Source organism: Miniopterus schreibersii (assembly GCF_964146895.1).
Source record: "Miniopterus schreibersii genome assembly, chromosome: 7".
NCBI classification, from domain to species: Eukaryota; Metazoa; Chordata; class Mammalia; order Chiroptera; family Miniopteridae; genus Miniopterus; species Miniopterus schreibersii.
In genome coordinates this window covers 42,496,064-42,523,541 of record NC_138108.1, presented here as the reverse complement: position 1 = coordinate 42,523,541, position 27,478 = coordinate 42,496,064, and the positions used below count along the sequence as shown (strand labels likewise).

Genomic DNA, 27,478 nt, shown 5'->3' with positions numbered 1-27,478 from the left:
CATTGATGTGAGAGAGACACATTGATTGGTTGCCTCCCACACACACCCTGACTGGTGCCAGGGATTGAGTCTGCAACCGAGGTACATGCCCTTGGCTGGAATCGAACCCGGGACCCTTTAGTCTGCATACCGGCGCTCTAACCACTGAGCCAGTCTGACTAGGGCAGATGTTAATATCTTAGAGTTGCTAAAGGAATTCAGAGGAATTAGGTTGTAGACAAATAAGTTTGGGATATTCTGAGTTTAAAAGGTTAAATTTATAGAATTACTTCTCAGAGCCTTTAATAGTGATAATACTTATTATAATACTAATGTGCATGGTGATTGCCAAACCATTTTTCCAAACTCTTGATCATAGACCTCCTTTTTTTAGGTATATTTCTCAATTTTAGTTTTCCATGGGATCAGTGTAATAAGAAATGCACTTAGGAAGCACTACAACAGGTTAATCAGGTCTTTGAATCCAGTTGGTTGTTGTTTACGAAAAATAGAACTCACAGGGATAAGAATGCTATACTTTGAATTTACTATTAAATTTTAAAAACAAACACAAACCACACTGTTTTTACATAAAATTGTAGCTTTCTGTAGCTACTGCTTTCTTTTTCCCTGGACACTTACTCTCTGTTCACAGAAGGCTCCATTTTAAAAAGTAGAAAGCTTTAAATCTGTTTCCTTCCCCAGCTCCTTATTGAAAGCTAAAAATAACTGCTGTGCCCCAACAGAGAAAGCCTTTGTATCCATTTTCACTGGTGCAGGGAGGAGGGTGACAAATTTCTTAATTGAGAAAAGTTTTGAAGACACTAGTACAAAGCACCAAAAAATTTGGAGCAGTCCTGTAAAAGTAGAGTTTCAGGTAACCTAGTTCCTAGTCTCACTTCTTGTTAAACATTTTATTCTCATTTGAAGTGAAGCAAGATTTTCCATTAAGAAAAACTAAGAAGCATACTGCATTGTTTTTAACATACTGATGTGAAACTGTTTAAATTAGCACCGTTCTATTCTGAGACAATGTGTGGAATATAACTTTGGTTTAAGAAAAGAGCTGAAGCCTATTATATATGCTCCTTCATATTCTTTTTTTTTTAACAGACAAAGTATAAATAGTATATTTTTTAAAAACTTAAAAATCTCCATGAGATGATACTTATATAATACACCATAGAATAAAAATTGATAAAAAACAAAAAACAAAACAAATCCTCCCCCCCCCCCCTTATTTCCTTTCCTAGCATTTGAAAGGGAAGACAAATCTTTGGGAGCATGTATAAAATACCTATGCCTTCATTTTTTTTTTTCTGTTCACTTACAGCCTAAGCAAATGCTAGATTAACTTCCCTGTTTTTAACTTTGCCCTTAGAACTCCCTGTTTATTCCACAAATCAAAGCCGAGCCCTTTGCTTTGTCCCTCGCCCTGCCTTAGACTCCCACCTTGTGGCAGCTCTCCAGCGGCAGGTACACCTCAGCAGAAACCCTCTTTTAGGGCTGTAATTCCTTGGTGACAGAGGTTTTCTTTAAAACCAGGCCCCTCCTATTCCTGTCTGGCTGCCTTGATTCTGGATTATATCTTTTCATTTGGAGTTAGAGTTGAGCCACAGTGACTAATGGGGTAATTCACTCTTTTGCCATTTTGACTTCTACCAAAAGGAAAACAAGTCTTAGAATAAAGAAACGTCGATTCTAGTGGTGACTGTTAACCGCTGTGCTGTTCTACGTGGTCTTAAGAGCTTGTTCCTGTTGCTGAACTCTTTGTCACAGCAGCATCATTAATACTCCTACTGTTGTTATGATCATTTGTTAACATTTGTTGAATACTTAATGGTAGATAATAATTAATAGGTAATAAGTTATTTCAGGTACTATTTAAGTACTTTATATGAATAAACTCACTTAATAAGTTAATGATGAAAATAATTACCCAAAAATTATATCCTCGAAACCTTTATCATTTTATTAACCAGTGTCACCCCAATAAATGCAATTAAAAATAATAATAATCACAAAAAGAAAAAGAAAGTAATTAACCACAATCTTATCTTTCCTTGCCTTAACTCTCTATTTGTGTATTTGAGCATTTACTGTTTCTCCTTTGGTTTACTTATTTGACTGTTTCTTTAAGTGTTTAGCTATTTTCTTTGGACATTGAGTACTGCAGATTGTTCATGGCCAAGTAGTTTCATTTTTACATCTCATTTTTTTAGGGGGAAATGCTGCCCAATCCATCAGATTATAAATCCTCACTCATAGCACTGACTGCTCATAACTGGCTACTTCGTATATCAGCAACTACGGGGAAAGTCCTTGAGAAAATATATCTTGCTTCATATTGCAAATTCAGGTATTATTTATGATTTTATTATTCAAGATTTTATAAAAATTTGAGACTTGTGGCCCAGGAAATTCAAAGCTTTTTAATTTTAATTTAAAATTTTTTTTTTAAGTTTTCCATTGTATACCTGGATCTCGATTTATAAACCTATTCTCTTTTTCTCTCCTCATGACTACATTTGAAGATCTGAGGATAGAGACCCTTTATAATTTTCTTTGTATCCTCATAAGTAACCTATAGTGGTTGACAGATAAACTTAAAAAAAAAATTTGTGTTTTCCATCTACAAATAATATTTGTAGATGCACTTTATGGTAGATTTTCCTGAAGGCTAGTCTGCCTAGTACAGTCTAAGAACTATTATTTTAACTACTAGTTTTAGAAACTAGATGCAAATTTTTGGAGTAAGTGCATTCAGAATGTGAAAGTAACTTTTTCTATGCTTTTTATAACTCCCATTTTAAAGCAGGAATGGTTGTTTTGTTTTCTAGGTTTTGAATACTGTTGGATCAAACAATTTTTATTCCTCAAAACTCTGGAAGGATTAAAATTATATATTTTTATAAGAATATATTCATGTAAGGGTTGGGAGGGGATTCTTTTAGCTATTTATTTGTTTTTAAAATAAATTACTTTGCTTTTATAATTTAAGTAACTAAAAAACTTTGCTTATAAAATATTTATTATATTTTTATTTTAAGTATAAGGACCCCTGTCCTCCAAATGAATAAACTTTACTTCATTCTTTTAAAAGATACTTGAGCTGGGATACGCCTCAAGAAGTCATCACAGTCAAGTCAGCTCAGAATAAAGTCTCAGCATTGGCCCGGCAGGTAGACATCTTTAAACATTCAATACAGTGAAGAATTTCTTTTTTCCATAGGAATTTGTCTGCAGATTTGTCATGAAAGAAATAATGATCTTTGTTTTCCGAAGCATGCTATAAAAGTTGTTTACCACACATTTGAGAAATTCCCTTTAAGCCACTCTGGGATAGTACAGGTTATTTTACTTTCCATAGTAGAAAGAAGTTGACTAGATCTTGTTCTTCAAAGAAAGGAAGCAACCCTCTTCGAGCAGGGAAGTCACTCAAGCATTCATTGTCGATATTTTTTTCTCATTTCTTATAGATATGTCAGTGTAACACTACTTTCAAATGATATGACCGTGATAACTATGTGTCTTTCAATTAGGCTTTTTATCGTTACATATATTAATTTATGTTATATTAATATAAGTATATATGTTAACTTGTAACATAGTGATGTATTATACAATATATAACATATATTTTGTTATACAGTATATAAAATGTTTTTGTTGTACAGTATATAAAATATATTTTGTTGCTAAGAAATGGTTAGTGTTATGTTTAAAGTTTTGTTCATATGTGCTAATGGCTTAATGGACATATTTTAAGCATGTACAGCTCCCTGTTTGAATAACTGCAGTGTAGCTGGATGTTTTTCAGTTCATGAAAACATCTGTAACTGCATGCTAGGACAGGTGGATGGTTTCAACTTATGAAAACAGAGTGTTTCTGAAATACTCTTGAGAGCTGCCTGTAATTTTAGTCTTTCCTTTTAGGCAGGCATTCAGCAGTCTGTCTTGCTGTACCTTGCAGTGTTCCATGTCCTACCTTTTTCACTCATAGGGATTCTAGAGATCAACAAAAAGGTAAGAACTCATTTCTGATTTAATTGCAACATTAATTTTTCGACAGTCAGATGAAATGTCATCATTTAATTATTTGTTTATTAGATGTTTTGATTGGAAATGTTCCCCTGACTGTAAAAAGCTTGCTGACCTAGTTTATTTCATTTCAAAATATATGAGAACATTTGACATGGGAAGAGAGCCTAATCACCCCTTCATCTTTCTGCATGCTTTTATGCCTCTCATGTGGATAGTGTTGAATGCTTGTGGTCATTAACAAACCACTATTTTATAAAATTATGAAACGAGTAAGGTATTTTTCCAAAGGACTATTCCCAAGTTTGTTGAAATGATCATTAAATAAAGATGAAAAGCTGCAACAAAATGCCTCATTTTAATTGCAAGGTATAGATCTAAAGCTTATGATATATAAATAAGCCTTGTAATTAAATATGTAAATTTCCAAATCATCAAGTTTTAAAATTTATTGTTTTTGCCATTCTTCTTGATTTGTGGGTTGTTACATGGGAGGAAAAAGGACAGATTTCCTTTGAGTGAAAGAATCAGTAATTTCCTACTTTGTTTTAAAAAAATTGTTGCTTATTCTAAGTGAATAGTTATTTGCTGGTCTGTTCCACTAGTCCTTAATTAAGCACCTAAAGTATTATTTATAGAGGACAGATCTTGAGAGCCCACAAGTGTTCATTAGCAAACAAGATGAATGTATTTTTAAAAAATTTATATTACATAAGCATAATATACTAAACTGCATAAAGGCCGAAGAATAATGTTAGTTATTTATTAATTGTTTGTTTTGTACCAGGCAGTTTGAGCATTTTACAACATAATGTGTTGTAAAACATTACAACATAACATTATAGCATAATGTGTTCAGCGAAGAAGTTAAGCGGGTAGTAAATGGAGGAACTGGAATTTTAACCTAGATTTGACTCCAAAGTACAAATCAAATTTTAAGATAGAGTGGATTCTTTATTATAGCACTCATTATTTGAAACTATGTATTACACAAGTCCTTCCTTCAAAGTGGGGTCGGAGGATCAGTGAATAAAAAGTCATGAGCTAGTCAAGATCAAAGCAAAGTATGATTTACCTTCTAAGAGATAAGTGAAACGCACAACTCATGAATGTAATTGTTCTCTTTGTGCTTGTGGATTAAGTAATTGTGTATGCTAATTACAGGCTACCACAGGAATGACACGTAACAAAGTCATAAACTGTTTCTATTTATTCCCACATGTCCAAGATTATCATTTGTGGAATATGGTTTCAGTATGGTTACTTAGGATTGAAGTGTATCTTTCACTTACCATGCACGATAAGGCTACCAGGGTCCAGGCTTAGGATGTACCTTAAGCTATTTATTGGGGTAGTAAATCTTTACTAAGTAATTTTCCTTGAGTAGAAATAGAAACTCATTTTCACTTAATTTCTAGCTGTTCTTTCATTGCTGTGATTATTTGTCTATTTTGGCATTTGTGGAATATTAAAATAGGCATAGGATCAAGTTCTTCATCAGAATTCTGTGAAAAATCATGACAGGGCCCAGTGCATAGAAACAGGAAGGGAACAGTGACAAAGCCTTACTCGAATTAGCTAGATTAATGACTCAGTAGCTGTTTGGTCTTTACCTTGTTTGGTTTTTATATGATTAAAAAATTAAACACTATTAAAGATTTAAAGAACAAGGTAATGATAAAAATCTGAAGCTGGCTGTTTCTTATTAGAATTATTTTCTTAGATCCAGTTGTTCCTCCTTTAATTAGCTAAAAAGTTAAGTCTCTTTATAAATAACATTTCAGCAAAAGAATAGGTCCCTGACAGGATATGCATGGTAGAGTAAATATTCATTTAGAATTAGGTGGACTCGGTGTCCATGAGGAATACAGTTTGCCATGAGATCTTGATGAAACCGTGCAGCAGATGGCTGAAGCGGGTGATTGCTGCTGCGCCTCCCATCGGTGGCCGGTGTGAGACCCCGTGGCTCACCGCTCATCCTGATAACGCCTTAGCTTCCAGCTTCTGTGTCATACTTGCCTATGATTCTGGGCAGCGGTGTCGTAGTGGTAGCCGGAATATTAAGCCAGTGCACAGACCACCATGAACACTCAGAGTACGGGCCGCCTGGTCTTTTCTCAGGTGATATCTACCTTTCCCCTCAGATCTTCGGGAACGTTACAGATGCTACCTTATCTCATGGAATACTGATTGTGATGTACAGCTCAGGACTGGTCAGACTCTATAGCTTCCAAGCCATCACTGAACAGGTAGAGAAAACTGGCATTTGCCATGTCATAATTATCTTGAGGTTTGGACTGAAGTATGATGTTTTTAATGAGATGCTTTTAGAATAAGACACTTGTGTAAATTTCTCCTCTACAAAACTATATGGGAAATGCAGAAAAGCAAAGTAACCTTTAAGAGAGGGGTGGGAAGATAAACATAAAGGCCCTTGGATAAGTAAAAACATTTTTTGTCATATACATGTGAATTTGATTTTTTTCTCTCTTCAGACAGCAAAAAAGTAGGTGCTAAAGAAACTATTTTTGTTTTGTTTTGTTTTTAGTTCATGCAACAGAAACTTGACTTAGGGTGTGCATGCAGATGGGGTGGGACTACTGGAACTGTAGGAGAGGCTCCTTTTGGCATTCCTTGTAATATTAAAATCACAGGTATGGCTACTATATAGTATTTATTTCACCTTTAAAAATAAGTGGTCATGTAATAATTAATTGTAATCTTCCAAATGTTTTTCTTATAATTTAATTACAAACTCAATTCATTTTACTCTTATACAGCATACTCCCTGCTATTGAATAGGTGTCAAAAAAATCTATATCATTCATTCATTGAACTGGAGGCTTGGAGATGCTGAGCCTTGCTTGGCCAGATATCAGTGATCTTTGGCAAGTTGCTTAACCTCTCTAGTCTGGATTTCCTTATCTGAAAAAATGATGAGTTGCAACAACTGTTACTCTCTTTGCCTCCTTATCACTTACTGTTTTGCAATTCTATACAATTTACCCACTTCTAAGAAAGGTATTTTCCAAGGAAAATATAATTACCATTCTGTAGAGCTTAGACATAGAGAGAACCCGCAGTATACTTAATGGTTGACAAAGCACAAAAAAGAAAATTATACACAACTCTATAAATATAATGCAAATGTTCTGTATTTAACTAGCTTATCAAATTCAGCAGTTTAATAAAAAAGAAATGAAATATTACTCAAATTCAGCAGTTTATGTTAAAAGAAATAAACCATGACTGACCAGAGTTCATCTTAGAAATATAAGGATGATTAATGTTTGGAAAGAGATATTAAAATCCCAGGAGTAAATTTTAAAATAAAATATATTTATTATCCTGATATCTGTTTATTTTATTCTTAGTTCATTATGAGCCATTCCTTATTATATTGAGAATGTTTCCTTTTATTTCCAACTAATAAACTTCACATTTTTAGGTAAAACTACAAAGGGTTTTCTAATATAGTCAGAATAAGACAATAATTTTTTCCCTGTCATTATTTAACATCATATCATCAACAGATCAGGAAATAGAAATAGATTTAATTGTTTGAAAGATGTTCTTTTTAGTAATAAATGACAAACTCTAAAAACGACTGAGCTCATGGACATGTACAACAGTGTGGTGATTGCAGGGGATGGGTGTGAGTGGAGGTAGAAGAGGGTTGGGGGGATAAATGGTGATGGGGAAAAAATAATAAAGAAGAAAAAAAACTACTGAGAGTTCAATATAACCAATTAAGTGCTCCAAGATTTTAAATGGGTTGGACCAGCTGAATTAGGCAGGTTTGTGAAAACTCAGCCCAGCAATACTTCTTATATTCAGTACAAACACTCCTGCAGGAATCTATTAAGCATTTTAAACTATAGACTCTAATGGTAACTAAAATGTTATTTTGAAAAGAATTTCCCAAAATGGTAGCACTATTCTTTTTGAAATGCAGATGAGTTCATAAAACAAAGAATAGGTGATAAAGACAAAGCACACCGAGTCTGAAGGCTTGTGCTGTGGGCTAGGTAGGTCCCTGTTTGTAGTAACAGATCTGGATTTGGGATCAGAACCTTGGTCTGCCACTAGTAACAGTGACACCTGGCTATCAACTGGTGGTGTGATAGTGGGCAAATTACCTAACTTCTCTGGGCCTCACTTTTCTCAACTTTAAAACAATAATGTTTGAAAACATGATCTGTGAAATCAATTGTCAGTGATAAAACATAAATCGGTTATTTTCAGACATTTGGCTAAGAAAAGTAGCATGTTTTATTGGAAAGTTTGTGTGGGGTTTTTTTCAATCTGTAGAGACTGAAATCCCGTTCATTTCTCCAAATTTGTTTTCCTAGGATCATTAAGGTCTGTACAAAGTAATATTTGTTTTAACTTTAAATAACTTTTTTTTCCTTAATGCAAAGCAGTTCATTTTTCCTACAGAAAAAATAGAAAATGAAAATAAATGAAATAGAGAAAATTTAAAACTCATAGTCCTCCTGTATGGGGTTAACTGTTATCACCTTAGTGTGTTTTTTCTTATAATGTATATATTTCTATATATCTAAAACTAAAAATCATACTGTGAATACTCTTTCATAACTTGCTTTTTAAAAAATCAACTTTGTTGAGGTATAATTTACATGCACTTAAATGCACTCATTTTAACTATATTTGAGTTCTACCAAGTGTATATAACCATGAAACCACCACTACAACCAAGATTTAGAATATTTTATCACATCCAGAATGTCCCTCTGTGCGCTTCCTGGTCAGTGTCCTCCGCAGCCCCAGCCTTAGGCAACCAATGATCTGCTTTCTTTCACTATAGATTAAATTTCTATTTTCTAGAGTCCCATATAAATGGGATCATATGATATTACTTTTTTTGTCTGGCTTCTTTCACGCAGCGTATTACTTTTGAGATTCATTTTATATTGTTGCATGTATCTGTAGACTAACTCGCTTTTAAATGTTAATATATTACAAATATTAAGATTCACTTATTCTATTATTTAATAGATGGTCTTGTGAAAACAAAGTTGTAGTTTTATCTCACTCTTTACACCAAAATAAATTATAGATGGATCAAGATTCAAAGTTTCTATAAGAAAACTTGGGAGAAGATTTTTATTTCAGAGTGGAGATGACCTTTCTAAGTATGACACAAAACCCAGAGTCATAAAATAATGGATTGATAAGTTTGGTTACATAAAAATAAAGTTCTACATTGCAAAACAAACAAAAACAGACAACATAAACCAACTCAAAAATCAAACAATGAACAGGACATATTTGCAAAACATACTATAAAGGGCTAATTTTCTCAATATGTAACGAGTTCCACAGATAAATAAGAAAAAGTGATAACAACATGAGCAAAGGATATTGTTCAAAAGAAAAGGAAGTATAAATGACTTGTCATTGGTGGGGGGACAAAGCCCAATGTCACTGATAAGAGAAATGTATAATTAAAATTATCATAAGATACATCTTTTCAAATTCTGAAATATCAAAAAGTTAGATAACAGGGTTGGTGAAAGTGTAGAAGAGTCACTTTCACTTATTGCTGGGGCCCTTTATGGAAGACAATTTTGTCAGTGTGTATCAAAAATTTAAATATATATACTTGAACAATTCCATTTCTAAGAATTTATCTCAGATATACTCATGTGTACAAAGTGACAAATGTAACTATCCCTTATGTTTAAAAAATTACAGAAAAATTATCTCTTATTTTAGCCATTCTTCGTTTATAAACAATACAATAATACTTTATGTTAAAACTCCCCTTTGAAGTATCATTGTTTGACCTTTCACAGACTCAAAGCATTATAATTAATAATTATTATTTTCTTTTTAATGCCTCTCTTTTTACAGTTTAACCAGTAGGAGCCCCTTTTGTTGGCTCTCTTACTCTTTTAACACCACCCAGACATCCTTGTACATACCCTTTATTGTGACAACTGGATGGCTACACCTATCCTAAAATTTCCTTACCACAAGACATGGAATCAGCTACTGTCTGAGAACTTCTAGGACATTTTTAAATAATTGAGACTAGTATTAGATCAAAATTTGGGCTCTTTGTTGAGGTATAATTTACATGCACTTAAATGCACTCATTTTAACTATACTTTTTGAGTTGTGGTAAGCAGAGTCCTGCTGCTACTTTTGGGCCATTTTTAGCAACTGCTGGGAAAAATATTTCTTTTTAAATACATCTTTTTGCATTGATCTTTTAAAAATTTCAAAAACCTCTTTTATATTATCTACAACATATCTACTTAAATTTTAATCCCAAATTTAAACTCTTAATTATATTTTTCTTTTTATAATTTCTCTTTTCCTCATCCACAATTATTTGGTAGCCACCATATTATTGCATATGATGTTTATATTTCTCTCATAATTTACTCACTGATGTCCGTTTTCCATTTTCCTATTGGGGTGCTCATATTTTTCTTATTACTTAAAAAGACCTCTTTATATATTAAGAATATTACCCTTTTCTTAAAAGATTAAAAAACATTTTAAATATATTTGATATGTTTATACCTGTCTCTTCTTTCTCCTCAAGATTGTCAGTTTGTGAACTTTTTATTATTTGTGTTTTCCTACGTATAGTAGCAAGTCATACATATGAAGAGGCCTAATAAAGCACACATTTCTATAATAACATGACTCGAGTAAATGCTCTCCCTAAGATAAGCCCCTTTGCTGGCAGTGGTGGCCTCATAAACCAAAGATTAAACTCTCAAGTAAAGGGGTAAACACAGGAGTCATAGATGACTCACCTGCCTAGACAGACCATGTGGTGGTTCACAAGGCTGCCCAAAAGGAATTCTGATCTCCTAAAGCTATTGTGCCTTCCGCTCATGTGTTTCTTCTATAAGAGTAAATCTGTTACAGTCTACCTAAAATTAATTGTCATTGAAGAAGAAAACTAAGAAACACCAACAGATATGGGCATACCTCGGAGATATTGTGGGTTTGGTTCTAGACCATCACCACAAAGCAAGTACAGATATACCTCAGACATACTGCAAGTTCGGTTGCAGACCACCATATCAAAGCAAGCATCACAATAAAGCGAGTCAGAGTCTTTGCTGGTGGAGGGTCTTGCCTTCAGTTTGTAAAAAATGTAGCACCTGTGAGGCACAGTAAAGCAACATGCAATAAAATAAGGTGTGCCTGTATTATATGGTGTCAATGTCCAGAAGACAATGACTGACTGGATGTATCTAAACTACCTTAAAGTTAACTTGTCTAATGATAGTATGGTAGTACTCAGTACCCTTTAATTAAACTTCCAATGACAGGGCCCGTCTTAGCTGGTTATATTCACTGTGACTAATATCACTTCTATACTGGAAATCCTAAGCAAGACTGCTCTTGTAAAGTTTGAGTTCAACCTGTTAGTCTAGATCATGGGAGATGTCTTCCTCCATTTGAAGGAATTATTAGATCTAATTACCTTGCAGGATTCTTACGAGAGCTGGAAATAGTACATAACCTAGTCTCGTACAGGGCAGATGCCTACTAAATGGCAGCCGCCTTCATTGGGCATACTTTGCCATTTTTGCCATCATAAGCACCTGCAGCCCACTTTTTATCTCCACTCAGCTACAGGTTGTACATACCCTGAAAACAGATGTCTAGAAAGTTGACTCATAGCCTAACATTTGTTTCCTGCCAGCTTCCTCTTTTTTTTTTTTTTTTTTAAAAACGTATCTTTATTGATTTCAGAGAGAGGAAAGGAAGGGGAGAGAGAGAGAGAGAAACATCAATGATGAGAGAGTCATTGATCGGCTACACCCGCAACCCGGGCATGTGCCCTGACCGGGAATCGAACCCCGATTGCCTGGATCCTAGGTCGATGCTCAACCCCTGAGCCATGCCCGGCCGGGCCTGCTTCCTCTTTTCTTAGCAATAAGCCTCTTTCCCGATTGGATTTTATTTTCTTGAACACAGTAATTTTTCGTTGATGGAAACTCATAGATGATGCATGCAAAGAAAGGTTGAACTCAGTTAATGAGTGTTCCAAGGCTACCAGAACAGAGAAAGCTAATAAATTCCTTTTGCCCATCTCTACAGATGCGCCACCACCGCTCTTTGAGGTAGCCTCCCTGGAGAATGCCTTTCAGATTGGAGGCCACCCTTGGCACTACATCATCACACCTAATAAGAAGAAACAGAAAGGAGTTTTCCATATTTGTGCCCTTAAAGACAATTCCTTGGTAAATCATGAGTGATCAGACCTTTTAGTAGTAAATTCATATCTGAAATTCTTTATTCTCTGCTTTTCTAATAGGTTAATGCTCCTGACTCACTATTTTGTTTGTGTTAATTTGTGAATAACGTATGGGATAGAAGAGTACAGAGAATATAGCAAAGGCTTGTGTGTACTGCCTAGAATTGAAAAACATTAGCATTTGAAAATTCTTGGGGCACTGGAGATTACTTAGGTTATTTTTCTTACTGGTCTCCCAGCAGGGGATCCCATGGAAAATCTTTGAAGCCTCCTGGTGGGAATCGTTGCTGAGTTATGTCCAGGCTGCCTGTGAAATTGCTGGTGGAATGTGTTGTTGGTTCTGCTTTTTCATGGTTTGTTGCTATTTGCTTTCCAGAATAGAACTGGGTAGAACTCTGATGTTCACAATGTAAGCCATGAGACACTTTGAACTTTTAAGGCTATTCTTAAGTTATTTATGGCAAAATAGGAAGAAATGGTACATGGTAAGACAATAGAAATTTCTACCCATTAAATCCATTTTTCTTCATTTAAAAAGTGATTTAGGCATTGGTTTATCATTTATTAAATGTTATTTAGGGCCTACTGTGTGCCAGACATGGCCAGGATACATCTCCTTTTCCTCAAGTTTCTTACACTCTCAAAAGAAAGCAAATATATAGATAAATTTAGAGGCTGTCGCATAGCAGCATCCAGACCCAGAGCCCACAGCCCCAACAGAGAGCCCTTGGACAAAGCCAGTGGCTGAGCCTTACTTGTCCCACCTGGCCCTGCCTGCCTGGGGTGACATGCCTGGCCTGTCAGTATTTATTGTCTCCCTATGTGCTGTCCTCTTGGCCCCCAGGCCTGCCCCCTCTGCCCCCAGGCTCCATGCTACCATCCCCCAGCAGGCCCTCCCCAGACTCAGCCAGGACAAGTGAGGGACCATGTGCACAGTCGGAGCTGTCCCTGTGCCTCCCCCCCTCCTAGGTCAGGCCCAGGCTGGAATGCATGGGAACCTGACCGGGAAGTAAACTCCCCCTAAGAAGAAGAAGAAGGAAACCTGATTGAAGTAAATGCAAAAGAATGAGTGCACCGAGGAGGGGGGGTCCACCCTTGTTCCGTGTTGCTGAATACAAAACTATTTAGTTGTATTTCTTTCTGTAACCTCTTGATGTATCAAATGAACTTACTTTTCTGAGGCAGACGCAGCTTAGTCCACACCCATCTCTTCCAGGATTTTGCTCATTGTTGCTATTGGACCTAGTGGCTTTTAGAGTCAAGGTCACCTTTTACCTTGCTGAAGATCGGCACAGTCTTGGGTTCGTTATATATTTCCCTTGATGTCATGGCCACCAGGGAACACTCTGTGTAGTGTCTTCTGGTTTTCTCTCTGTTTTTTCATTTACATACCTCGTATGGGAGCTCCCGTATGGCTCAGCCCAGTGACATCCTCTTTTACGATGCACTCTCAAGGGTCAGTGCCCTACCACAACAAGTCTGGTTTGGTCGTTCACCTCCTAGACAGAGGACATCCTCCAGCCAATAGGACCTCTCATATCTCTTTTGTACTCAATTTTTCCTTCTAGTCAAACTTTACACAGTTCTCATTCTGGACATTTGGTACATATTCTTCTTATATAAGAACTAATAATACATATTCTTGTGTGTGTGTGTGTGTGTGTATAAAATGGCCTTCAACATCCATATCAAGCATGCCTGTCACATACCCTCCTTCTATAATAATTGATTATATGATAAACATTTAGTCAAATCCATATTTTAACATTCATAAATCACCAAATCCAGGGGAAGTTTCAGTCCTTTTGCCAGACGCAGTGACATACAGATGCATATGCCCATTACCTCCCTACCTGTCAGTCAGAAGAGTAGATGACCCAAAACACATATGCACCCAAACTGAACAGTTCAGAAAATGTTTCACAGCCTTCTATTAAACTGAGCTTTACAATCTAGCATTTGAACAAATAATAAACACTACAAGTTGGTAATAATGCTGCCCAAAGTTTAATACAGAGGGATAATGTTTCTTTTGTGTGTTATAGATATTAAAGAGAATAGTTTCCTGAAGAAAGATATGTATAGTATGTACATGTTTTATATTGCAGGAGCATCTGGAGCTAATCCTTCATGGACACATTAATTTCAGTGGTTGCAGCCAACATGTTTAATTGCATTGATTTTTTTGTAAAATGTAGTAATACCATCATTCCTATTAGGATGTTTATTAAATTCTGAAAAATTAAAACTCATCCTCTAATTTGATACATAAAATGTGTTAAATTCAAATTTTTAGAAAAGCATGGCGTATAAAGCCCTTGTGATGTGGCCCCAGCCTCCTCCTGACTCATGGCTGGACACTATACTCTTCAGCTTAATTTTGGCTGCTGCTCGTGTTCATGCACATATATGCATGTGGACGAACACTTCTGTGCTTTGATTTTGCTGTCTCTTTCTAGCCATTTTCTGCTCATCCTTTAAGGCCTGGTTTAAGCTTTTTTCCTTCCTGAAATTCCGCTCACCTGGATTGGATGTTTGGTAGTATCCTGTGCATGGCTTGGTCACTTTGTTTTCTGCTGCCTTATTATTCTCTGTTTATTTTTGCCTCCCCTCTTGATTGTGGGCTTCTTGATGGCAGGATTATGTTAAATTCATGGCAGGTACAAATTCCTAGCATGACACCTAAAACATAGCGTGCTCTTAATACATGCTAATGGAATAAATATACTAACTGATATTTCAGAAACTTTCATGAGTATCAAATAGGAAAAATGGTATAACTTCATTTTTAAATAGGAGAAATTAAAGAATTTAAATGACTTTCATAAAGCTAATGAAGTTAATGTATTCATGCTGGTATGAGTTCCCAGTGCTCCTGTGTATAAGGTAAAGCATTTATGTATATATGTGGTCACATATCATAAAGGTATCTTTATCTTCATTTTAGTATCTAAATATATTACTGTGAAATAAATGTATCTACATGCCTTAAAGGCTAAGCAGTAGTAGACTATTTCCTCAGCATTTGAGTTTACAATCTGATTCATCCAGGGAGATCATATGACCTGTGTCTGAGGCTTTAGGTTTGGTTGCATGTTTATTTTCATGCTACCCACTCTTCTGTGTGACGGTTTGTTAGGAGTGGGAAAGTGAGGAAGAAGTTGTAGGGAACTGCGTGAGCATACTCACATAGGGAACTGTGGGGCATACTCATATAATGGAAAGTCATGGACTTTGGAGTTGGATCCGCTGTTTAGTAGATGCAAAACATTGAGTGACTGATTTACACTCTTTGTTTTATCCCCCATAAAGTGGAGATAACAATATATGCTTTGATGATATTAAGATCAAATGAAATAACGACTGTAAAACATCTAATGCAGTGCCTGACATAAATTAGGTGTGCCTGAGATACGGTGACTAAGTTATTATTTGCAAAGTGCAATGTATGGTATAGGGTAAATATGTGAAATTTCTGAATTTAAATGTTCTGGATTTCTCAAGTTTGAGTGTCCTAATTCAGCCCTTTGCCATATCCCCATGCAACTAGTTAATATTTTCTCTTTCCTGACTTTCTTTTTTTATATATATCTTTATTGATTTCAGAGAGAGGAAGGGAGAGAGAGAGGGAGATAGAAACATCTATAATGAGGGAGTCGTCTTTGATCGGCTGCCTCCTGCATGCCCCCGACTTGGAATCAAGCCCACAACTCGGGCAGTGCCCTGACCGGGAATTGAACTGCGATTTCCTGAACCCTAGGTCGATGCTCAACTGCTGAACCACTCGTGGCCAGGCATCTTTCCTGACTTTTAATTTACTCATCTGTCACAGCTGTTAGATTTGAAAAATTATTTTATTTTAATCTTTATTTTCAATATTTCCCCCCCCAACTTCAGGCTAAAAATGGGATCCAAGAAATGGAGTGCTGTTCTCTAGAATCTGACTGGATCTACTTTCATCCTGACGCTTCTGGGAGAATAATACATGTTGGCCCAAAGCAGATCAAGTGAGTGTTTCCATCAGTTACTTTAAAATTAAAAGTAGCCTTTGGTAGCATTCATTGGCATCTTTATTTTTTTGCCAGCTAACTAGTGAGCCAATTATGGTAATGATTAGCTGCCTGTAGGGTGCTTTCTCAGAGACTGACATCTAGAAAGCCTGACTTTATTTCTTTCAGCCTCATCATGACTGTTTGTAAATACTGCATTTTGATAAACTCTTGATGGATGGAATGTGAGTGAAAGGTGGCAGATTGGCTCTTCCTCGTCAGGTCTTAGTTCTCCGGGATTAATGAGAACGAAGATGATTTGTCTTTGTTCTAAATGACAGCCTGACCATGGGAGAGGCAGCAGATTGTTTAAAGTAAACCTTGTTTTGCTCTGCGTACCCACATCTGCCAAGAGTTGCCCTCTCCTTCCTGAAACATTCTTCATTTGGCTTCTCTGACACCACAGTTCTCCTACTGTGCTCCTCTCTGTGTGACCTGCCCTTCTTAGTGTACTTTCATGCTCTTCTACTCAGACTTTACTTGTTAGATGTCCTCAGGATTTGGACCCGCCCCCCCTCAGGATTCTATATTCCCTTGGCTTCCTAGCCCACACCTCTCATCTAAGATCATGTTAGAAGTCTGGAATCATTCTGAGAACTTTCTTTTTTTTTAAAAAAATATCTCTTTATTGACTTCAGGGAGAGGAAAGGAGAGGGAGAGGGAGAGATAGAAACATCAATGATGAGAGAGTCTTGATCGGCTGCAGCCCGCAACCGGGCATGTGCCCTGACCGGGAATCGAACCCCGATCGCCTGGATCCTAGGTCGATGCTCAACCGCTGAGTCACGCCTGGCTGGGCGTGAGAACTTTCTTACCTTCTTTTGTCCCTCTCTCTCTCTCTCTCTCTCCCTCCCTCTTTCTCAAGCTCGCACACACTCGTATACCATGTATGCTGTCACTGCAGTTTATTTTGCTACTAAATATACCTTAAATCTGCCTCTTTATGCCCTTGGCTGCTGGCACCATCTTGGCCAGACCATTGTCATCACTAGCTTGGGCCATAAGTAATTTAACAGCATACTTACAAGACTCCAAATATACACTTTTGCACTCTTTAAGGCTGTTTTCTTCTCAGCAGCTAAAAGTGATTTTTAGAAACATTGACAAACACAAAACCCTAACCACTTAAATTCTGCTTTACCCTTTTTATGGCCCCTTATTGCTCTTGGCATGGTCTGAAAGACCCTCGTCCAACTCAGTTTACTTCAGCTATGCTCCCTTTTCAGAAAACCAAGGACCTGGTTCCTTTGTTTGGAGTCTGTTTCCCTTAGCTATCATCCTACCTAATTTCTATTCATATTTAATGCCCCATCTTAAATGTTCCTTTTCACAGTCCTTTCCTGATACCCTGTTAAATTAGCACCTCATCGTATTTTCATTGTTATATAATCTTCCTCTGTAGCACTTACAGCAATATTAATTAATCATTTGTGTGAATATCTGTTTAAATATCTAGCTTTGGAATCATGAGCTTCATAAATACAGGGAAAGAGTCTGTTTTTCTGATGCCTATAATCTCAGCACTGAGCGCACAGATTAAGGTGCTTAGTAAGTGTTTGCTGAAGAAGGGCGGTGTCTGCCTTCTTTATTCATTATGCTCCATGTGCATTAGTCTGCTTGTCTGGATTGAGTATAAGGAGGATGACTGGACTTCATGAAATAAGGTTATGAACGTTTACAAAAAGTCTTAACAACTGTGACTCAACTTTCGTAAACCTTACTTTTAATGTTTGTTACCACCCATCTTTTAATACTAGCTAGCGTTTAGGAAAATAAAGTCCACAAAAAGTGTGTGCCCTTTTTCCAGGTTTTAAAAGATAGACACCGTAAAATATTGGCACTAATTAAGATAACCAATTAAGTAATTTAAAATTAATCTGATTTCTTTGTCTCTGGCAAACTCTAAGTCCTCTGGCTCTTCCTGGCCTCAGTTGCTGCTTCTCCCTGCTGCTCATTTTGCTTGCGTTTGAGATTTTAAGCTTTGAGAACATTGTGCTTTTGAAGCTTGTTAGTGCTGTGAACAGATTTGTGTGGATGGCGAGCAAATTATTTTATTTCCTCCTGATCCAGGGAGAACATTTGCACTAGAAAACCCAAATCATTAAATATAATCCTAAGAAAAAGGAAAAGTATGAAGTCAGTGGCAGTTTTTAAATATTACTGTATCATGAAAACTCGTAGTTTCAGCTTAGTTGCTAACCCAGACTGTTAACTAAAGTGTTATTCGTTGATACCTTCAGAAATAACAATGCAGATATCTGCGGGCACACCTCAGAGATGTTGCATGTTCAGTTGCACACCACTGCAATAAAATAAGTATTGCAATAAAGTGAGCCTTAATCTTTTTGCTGGTGGAGGGTCTTGCCTTCAGTTTGTAAAAAAAAAAAAAAAAGCAACATCTGTGAAGCGCAACAAAGTGAAGAGCAATACAATGAGGTGTGCCTGTCCTATAAAGCCACCATTAGAGCTGAAACGCTGAAGACCTGCTGCAGGGTTGCAGAGCTGAGGTTTTTTAAAGAGTACCTTTCATTAAGCCAGTTTGGAAGATGGCTTAAGCCTGAGCATGCTACTTCATTACCTACCTCAGTAGCACCTGTTGTCCCCGTTCCCACTTTTCTGTTGAACAAAATCCCTGAATTTGAAAGACTTTATGGCAACCCAAGTGGTTGGACATTAGTATTTCAGACTAATCAGGAGAGGAAAACTAACTCAGTGTTGCTACTGTAATTTCCATTTGTTGAGCTTCGTTTCAGTAGTTCAACTTTGGCATGTTGATGGTGCGTTCAAGTCTTAGGTTCTTAGAGTCCTTTTTCTCTTTTCAGAGTTTTAAAGCTGAATGAAGTAGAAAATAATAGTGCCCAGCATCAGATCTCTGAAGATTTTGTCATTTTGGCCAAGAGGGAGAATGGAGTAAGTCAGGAGCGCTTTAAAGTCCTTTGTATACCACTGTCTTTCTGTATAAGAGCGTGAGAGCGCTAATGTGTTTGCCTTTTAGTGTGGCTGAAAACAACAGAACGGCCCTATAAAGGTCTGTTCATTTTGTCTGTGTGGGCGGCTGGTCTTAGCCTCGTGTACATATGACATTTGAAGAAAGTTGATTATATTGAGTTTATTTTTTGCTTCTACTTCCTTTCTGGGTTGATGAATTATCTACCTTTGGGTTTAATTAATCGTACAACCTTAGAGTAAGTTGGGGTAGATATAAATCTTTAAAAATCACATACCATACTTTAATTCCAGCTGGTTCTTTTCCTTTAGTGTACAAACTGAGACTGAAGAAAATCATGCAGAGGAAAATTTCCACAGGCAGATCCACTGCATTTGCTGCCTGTGTAATAAAGCAGAATCAGAAGGGCGAGTGAAGTAGAAATCTGTAACCATTGTGTTTATTTTTGCCTATTTTAATACCCATTAAAAACTTCACTGTAACAAGTATTTTTACTAATTGGAGGATCAGAAATCTGATTCCGAATTTTATCAATTGAGGACAGAACTGTGGCTGTTGGAGAAGGATTGGTTAGTTTTACCAAATTTGCTAATATAATTTTGTTATTAACTGCATGTACTAGGATTTGTTATATCTTTTTATTTCTCTCCATATCATAGAATGAAAATGTACCCACTGTTACTGCTTCTGGACGGGTGGTAAAAAAAAAATTTAACCTTCTGGATGACGACCCAGAACAAGAGGTATTACTTTAGCCAGAGATAGCAAACCAGATTACTGTGTACTTGCCTTATGGTTTTTAATTATGCTTCCCAGACCCTGGTAGCGTTTGGGGGTGGGCACCATGCAGGCTGAGTCGGTAGGACTGGGCATACCATTTCAGCCAGTGCATCCCATTATCCTCTCTTTTCAGATTGGAGTTATTCATATGATTTTGTTTGCAGAAAGGTTCATAGGACTGAAATAATTTGAAAATACCATTAGCCTGTTGTTTTGTTAATGTGCATACTTTCCAGGGACATCTCTTAATAGAAAATTCCTGAGTTGCCTCCTGATGACTTTATGGCTCTTGCCTTATTTTGTTTCCTACTGGACATGGATGGATATGATTGTTAATGTTCATGGGCCGGGGGAGGAGGGTATGAAGCTGCAGTAAATCTGTCTAGCCTCCGGCCCCAGCTTGATAGCCAGTCACTGAGCTCTTGCACATTCACCCCTTTCTTTTAAAGAGGCTTTGGAAGGACTTTTGAAATCAACTGACAGTTACCGTGCTTCAAATAAATAACCAGCGTGTGAATACTAAATCCATTTAGACCATAAAACTATATTGTTTGTGTGACTATTTCTGGGTAGAAATATTAGAGCAGCCTTCTAAGGATAGTTGTTGGAAATTTTTAAAAACGGTTGGAGGTTGCCTAGTATGTGGCTACTGTCAAAAAAGAAAAAAAAATACATTTATTCTTTTGAACCACAGAAATCTGTTGAGAACGAAGCAGAAAGCCCCCTACCCTGTATATAAAACTATAGTCAAGAAAGACATACTAACACTACCAAAAGGCGTCAAGAATAATTAAGGGGAAAGAAGTAGTAGCAAAGAGAGATACTCTACATCGTGAGATGAGAAAACAAAGACTTTGAGCCTGGAAAGGAAAAGTTGAACGGGGTCGTGACTAAAATCTATAAAATCACTGACACCCACACAAGTCACCTTTGAAATTTGACCAAGTTTAGATTAAGGCAACAAAGTAAATGAAAAGGAGCCACGGGTAATAAAAACCTATGTAAATTTATTTAGGCGGTAAAGGCAAAAAATATAAATGGGTTAGCAAGCAGTTTGACCAAATGTAAGTGGTGATTAAGAGAAATTGGCTGTGCCTGCCAGACGTGTCTCTCTGGTCTGTCCCTGATGGCTGGGCACAGATCTGCTTCCGCTGCGAGGCTGTGGAGTCCCAGGTTTTCTTCCCTGAGACGGAGTTCGGAAGCTAGGTTTTCCTCCCTTAAGTCTTTACCATCATTAGTCTAACCAACATCTCTTTTCTCACTCCTGTTTTGTGGGCTGGATTTCAGACCTTAATATTCTCCCTCAAGTATAAGCAGCAGTCTTTTGCTTTCTTTAGAGAACCAAGAAGGGTTTAAAAAACATGATGAAAATAGTCATGAGTAGTGTTCGATGGGCCATCAGTTCTTCTTGAAATGACTTGTTTTTTCTGTAGTGAGAGCCACCCGAGCACAGTGGGCAGTTTTCAGGTTCAGAAATGGGCTCTATATATTCAGTTGTATCTGGGAACCAGTGAACACACATCAGAGACAGCAGTTGAATGCCTCTTGAATTTGGAGAGTCTCTGGTTTGCTGTCATAATAGAGAACTTCAGTTATAGTTTGGCTGAGATGTACGTAGACATGGTTCTATTAGTCAGAATCTGTAGGATACTTCTTAAGTCTTGAAAATCTTGAGACTAATGTTTTATTAAGCATATAGTAGAGACACATTTCTCCCTATGTTCCCACCCATTCATTCTTTTTCCTACATATTTTCATAAGTAATAGAATAGTTGAACTACAAATGTAGAGATAATCCTAACTGAATAACTGGATTTGCCTGTCTTTTCTCTGCTTTACCCATCGATTCCCCAAGACTTTCAAAATCGTGGACTATGAAGATGAATTGGATTTGCTTTCTGTGGTAGCTGTTACTCAAATAGATGCCGAAGGAAAAGCTCACCTCGATTTCCACTGTAATGAATATGGAACTTTACTTAAAAGCATTCCACTAGAGGAGTCATGGGATGTGGTGAGTAGAGTTCATGGAATGCAAATTATAGGAGTTCTCTTTATAGGTGACATGTATTGAAACAGATGTTACTGTTTGTGTTAGTCCAAGCTCACCTAGACCAATGACCACATGAAAGAGGTTATTGGACTACGTGCAGGACAAAATGAGTACTTCTTAAGACTTCATCCCCTAGGGAGTAGAGGATGTTGCCTTACCAGTGTGGCCTTAAAGACATGCTGTCTATTTCCTTACCATAGTCTTCGATTTTCTCTCATTTTAAAAGTTTGGTAATATTAAAAAAAATAAAACTATACTGTATTGAATCCCCACAGTTATTTAATAGAGACCATATCTAAGCATGTAGGGTTTCCAGGCACTCTTGAAAGCATCTGTCTACCTTTTTTTTTTTAAATTTATCTTTATTGTTGAAAGTATTACAGATGTCCCCTCAGTTTTCCCCATTGACCCCCCTTCACCCCACTCCTGCCCGCATTTGTCTACTCTTCTATTATAGAATATAAAAATTATAAGGAATAGTGGACATTATTTTATCCAATTTTTGTTTTATCAGCAGAGATCTTGAGAGGTTAAGCAACTTGCCCACCATCACACAACAAAATAGTTTCAGTGTTGGCAATAGAGTCTGGGTGTTCAGACTGCTAAGTCCAGGACTTTTTTCATCCTCAGGATTCGGTGTCATGCTTTTCTTATAAGTAATCTGCATATCCACAAAAAATTAAAAGTAAACTATTTCTGGCAACTATTTTGCCTCCAAGTGTGTATTTGAAGATCCGCAGCTTAGGTGCTGAGGCATTTTAGTGACAAGTAGTAAATACAGTTCTATGAAGAGGAGATTCCATTTGACTGTGTTTTCATTGCAGACATACAGCCATGAAGTCTACTTTGACAGAGACTTGGTCCTGCACATAGAACAGAAACCCAGCAGGGTCTTCAGCTGCTATGTTTACCAGATGGTATGTGACCCTGGGGAAGAAGCAGCCTCAGACAGAAGCTGAAAAAAAGTGTGAGAGAATTTTAAATTTTGAGGCGTAACTCACAAGACTTTTAGCCAGACACCTCAGCAACTGTGTCCAGTCCTCCTCTTTATTATCTGCATAGCAAGTTCTCCAATATTTTCCAGAACAGATCTTGTGTAGACTCCAGATGACTGTGACTTCTTTTTTTAAACCCTTGCCATACAAGGTGGTGAGAGCTTCATTTTATGTAAGGGATTTTTAGAATGCTCTCCCAAGAAGCCTAGCATGTTAGAGGTTTTAGATAGGTGGTGATGTAAACAGAAAATGTTGAGAACTGCTTAGTTAATTATTGGGGAGAAGGTCATTGATGGGGAGGTGCTTAACATGGCTCTTAAAGGGTAGTATGGAATTTTGATTGGTAAGATTAGGAGGGAAAGAGAAAAAGAAAGATACAGAAGATAAAGAAAGAAATCCTGTGTCCTCTAAACCAAACTTTGCTTAAGGGTGAGAAATGAGATCTGTAATGCGAAAGCATACATTTGAGCCAAAAATGTGTCATCACAGTTTTTAAAAAAATCTTATATATGTATCTGTGTTTTGTATTTGTACAAATTATTTTGTCTTTCATGGTTTTGTTCTCTTGTCTTGATGTTCTCATTGATTATTTGGGTTTCTATTGTAGACTAATGTAAAAGATTCCAAACAAACTTTAAGTGAAATTTTTTCTAATATGTTGCCTGTTTAGCTCTTGATTATAAAGAATGTACTCATTTCACCATTCAGTTTCTTTGGTGCGTCCTACAGTTTTGCTTACGCGATGTTTTCATACCTGTACAGTAAGATGAAGGTATTCTGGGCTGCACCAGTTCTGCTCCCTGGAGAAGAGTAGGTAGTTCCAGGACTAGCTTGGGAACTAACTTACTTAGCTAGAAAAAACTTTGGGCTTTATCTTAGTTGTGAAATGAGTGTTTTTTCTTCTTTGTTAGAATTGCTCTAAATATGATCCTTGAACTCAGATAATTACTCTTCAGAATGTTAAATAAAAGCAACCTAAGTAAAAGGAGAGCATATTTCTTTGTGCTTCCTGTTTGAGAAATCCAGTTGCTTGCAGTGCACATGTTCAACAATTCCTCTGATTCAGCCTTCAAAAAATAACTAGTAAAAATTGAAGGGGGAAAAACAGCAGCAAAAATCATTGCTGATTCCAGTTTAAGGTTAAAATAAGGGATTTTTAGCTTGGATGATTTACATAGAAACCCTTCAGTTTTTCCTTCAGTTTGGTTTGATCCCATGTTAAGAATTATGTAAATTCTGCCCTTGAAGTTTGCAGATAAATTTCAAGCTTATTATAATCAACAGTGCTGGGAAGGAGAAGTATTAGCTATTCTAAAAGTCAAAAAGTTAGTAGCAGAGTCCATAAATTTAAAAGCAATAAAGGGAACAAACATAAAATCATCTTTTGTGCCACAGAAAAGATTGGTGACATTTTAGAATAAGGGAAAACATTTATATGTGGGCTAAAATTGCAGTCTTTCTGAATCTGATCCTAGGTATTATAACCATTTGGGAAAGTAGAAGTGATTACCTCATGAGCAAGATGATAAAACTATCATCATAGATTAAATTCGAATATTTTTTTATCCACTAATTGAAAAATTCACTCTCATTTTATGCATATTTAATAGTACTATTCAATTTGATATTTGAAGCTTTCAGATCATTTTAGAGGCATCATGTGATTACAAAGCATTTGAATAGTTGCAATGTACTAGATATGGCCCCAGACTTCCAATTAGACACTAGGTAAATGGCCCTGCCCAGTTAATTTAAATCTTGAAAAAGAGGGAATAGATTAAAAATACCAGAGAAAAGCAAGCAAGCAGTGCTGTGTGGGTTTCAAAGAAAATGTAGCTACAAAACCTGCGCTTCATTTCCAGGAGTGTCAGAAAAGGGTATCCTAAGACTTGAATCCTGTCACATTTTTCAAAAAGAGGTCTACTGAGTTTCCCCTCCTTTGAGTGATTGCCGTCTTTTGATGAAATGCTAGAGGGGAGCTCGCCTGCTCAGGACGGCACCTGAGAGCAAGGCTCCCGCCTGCCGTCCCCTGGGGCGCGTGCGGGCGTGTGCTTCTAGGCTAGATCTGAGTTCACCACGAAGAGACTCCTGATGTCTCGCCGCTGCCCAAATCAGACTAGACCAGGATCGAATGCCACACAGGCCAGGCAGGAAATGGACCTAGTGTGCAAGACAGTAGGGCGCTGCGGGCCATGCAAGAAACGGGAGGGCTGTGCCCCAGTGGAAAGGACAAGGACTGTGACTACCGAGCTTCAGGCAGTTGCAGCATTATGTGGGAATGGGGGCTGCATGATGCTTAACGGGACGATTGATAAAAAGATGGCAAAAGATACAGAACATAGTGAAGAATATGGGAAATTTACAGATAACACGCACTCCGGGAGGTAATATAGCATGCTTCCCAGAAAAGCAGGGCTTCCCAGTCTCTGCGGTGGCCTACCGCTCCTCCTCCTGCCGCCTGCCAGGCCTGCGTCTGTCCTTCTCTTGGGGGGGAGGGAAGCTGTGGTTAATAGCCTCCTGCCCCCCTTAACCCTCCGCTACCTGCCTGTGTTAGAGACTTGCGCTGTGTGCCCACCTACCTAACAGGTGCTGGCACCAGGCATAAAACATAAGGGGGTGGCATTTCTGAGTGTTTCGTGCAAGACTGGATGAAGCAGGGTAGCTTCTTTCTGTAGGTCCAGACAGTAAGCTGGTAAGAGGTGTATTTCCGCATTTCACTCCTTGATTTAAGGTTCTGTATTCTCACAGTATCAGTGCAACAAGGTTATTGTTCTTTGGCTTTCTAAAACATTTCTGGCAACACTGAGAGAAACAAAAGAAATCTTACCATAGTTTCTATTTGAACTACCTAGTGAGGAGATAGATATTGTTCTAGTTAAACAAATTAAGGTACTCCACATTCTTCCACCAATGGAATGTTTTGTGTCTTGTACATACTTTTTAAAAAATGGTAAGTTATATTTATTGAGTGCTTTCTATCTGCCAGTCATTGTGATATATCTAAAATGAATCGTCTCAACATTCAGAATAACCACATGAGGTATGAGCTACATTTTACAAATGAGGAAAGTGAGGATTACGGAAGTCAACTTGCCGACAACAAATAAGTGCAGAAATGGGATTTATCCAGATTTGGTTGACAGAAACTTACGCCAAGTTTCCTCGCGAGCTCTCAAAAGGCAAAGGATGTTATTTTATTCCTTATATAGCATACTGACCATTATAATGTTGGATACATAGGAAAATGTTTAGTAAGCGGGGTTTTTTTTTAATGATGATTGGATGGATATCCAGATTTTGGACAAAGTTTGGCGGCGATACAGTCGGCCTGTTCACACATGTAACAACATAGATGATTCTTCATTCCATGGTTAAAAGTCATTTTTTAAAAAGGTACGAAAAATGGTACTGTTATCCTGTTTGTGGTGCTAATAAACACTAGTATAAGTAATTACTCTTAATGTAATTTGGCTTTTTAATAATCTTTATATTTTACCTTTCTTAGCATATTTATATGTATCATCTACCTTTTAGAATTTCAGGGAAATTTCAGGGGCTAATTTTTGGTCCCTGTGTTGCTGTAGAGTCTCTAGTTTATAGAAAAAATAACTTATTTGGAGCAGGGGATATATTGTAGAAAGATAAGACCAACTGAAGGTGTTTCCCCATCATTTTATTATGAAAAATTTCAAATATACAGCAAAGTTGACAGAATTTTATGGTAAATACCCAAATACCAACCACATGGATTCTACATTTCACTCTACATTGTTTTATTATGTATCTATCCATGCTACTTTTATGATTCATTTCAAAATAAGTTACAGACATTGGCATCCTTTCCCTAATACTTCAACATGCATATCTTTAAATAGAGTTTAATTTTGTTTAGTTTTTAAATTTTTTGATGTACACTTATATGCAATGAAATGAACACATGTTAAGTATAAATTTGCTGAGTTTTTGCAAATGCACACACCTGTGTACCCCAAACCCTTTACAAAGTTCAGAACATTGCAGTCATCCCAGGAAGCTCATGCCCCTTTCTAGTCAATCCCACTCCACCATCAGATGTAACTACTGTTCTGATTATTTTGCCTCACGGATTAAATTTGCCTATTCTAAAGCTTTATATAAGTGATATACAAAGCATAATGCTTCTTTCACTCTGTGTTTTTGAGATTCAGTGGTACATTTCTTTTAATTGCCTAGTCTTTTGTATGAATATGTCACAGTTTGTTTTTTCCATTTTCCTGTTGATGGACACCTGGGCTGTTTCTGTTTTTTGAAAAACTGTTGTGAATAAAACTGCTGTGAATATTCGTGTGCAATGTCTTTATTCCTCTTAGGTAAACATCTGAGGATGAAATTGTTGGGTGCTAGAGT

General features: G+C 36.9%; 1 protein-coding gene across 2 annotated transcripts in view; it reads left to right on the top strand.

Annotated features, from left to right (window-relative positions):
• The window catches only part of DCAF17 (DDB1 and CUL4 associated factor 17), a 35,917-nt gene extending 8,509 nt beyond the window's left edge, over positions 1–27,408 (top strand). Inside the window, exons 4-14 of one of the 2 annotated variants that reach the window (XM_081143384.1) lie at positions 2,202–2,338; positions 3,083–3,161; positions 3,916–4,005; positions 6,165–6,269; positions 6,569–6,674; positions 12,115–12,257; positions 16,169–16,278; positions 19,143–19,230; positions 19,927–20,010; positions 21,903–22,058; positions 22,922–27,408. In XM_081143384.1, the coding sequence (XP_080999510.1) occupies positions 2,202–2,338; positions 3,083–3,161; positions 3,916–4,005; positions 6,165–6,269; positions 6,569–6,674; positions 12,115–12,257; positions 16,169–16,278; positions 19,143–19,230; positions 19,927–20,010; positions 21,903–22,058; positions 22,922–23,056 (1,233 nt within the window). In that variant the 3' untranslated portion in view covers positions 23,057–27,408. The remainder of the gene's footprint in view (positions 1–2,201; positions 2,339–3,082; positions 3,162–3,915; positions 4,006–6,164; positions 6,270–6,568; positions 6,675–12,114; positions 12,258–16,168; positions 16,279–19,142; positions 19,231–19,926; positions 20,011–21,902; positions 22,059–22,921) is intronic. The other variant, XR_013999235.1, reaches the window with a different exon arrangement.
• Positions 27,409–27,478: the final 70 nt, after the last annotated feature.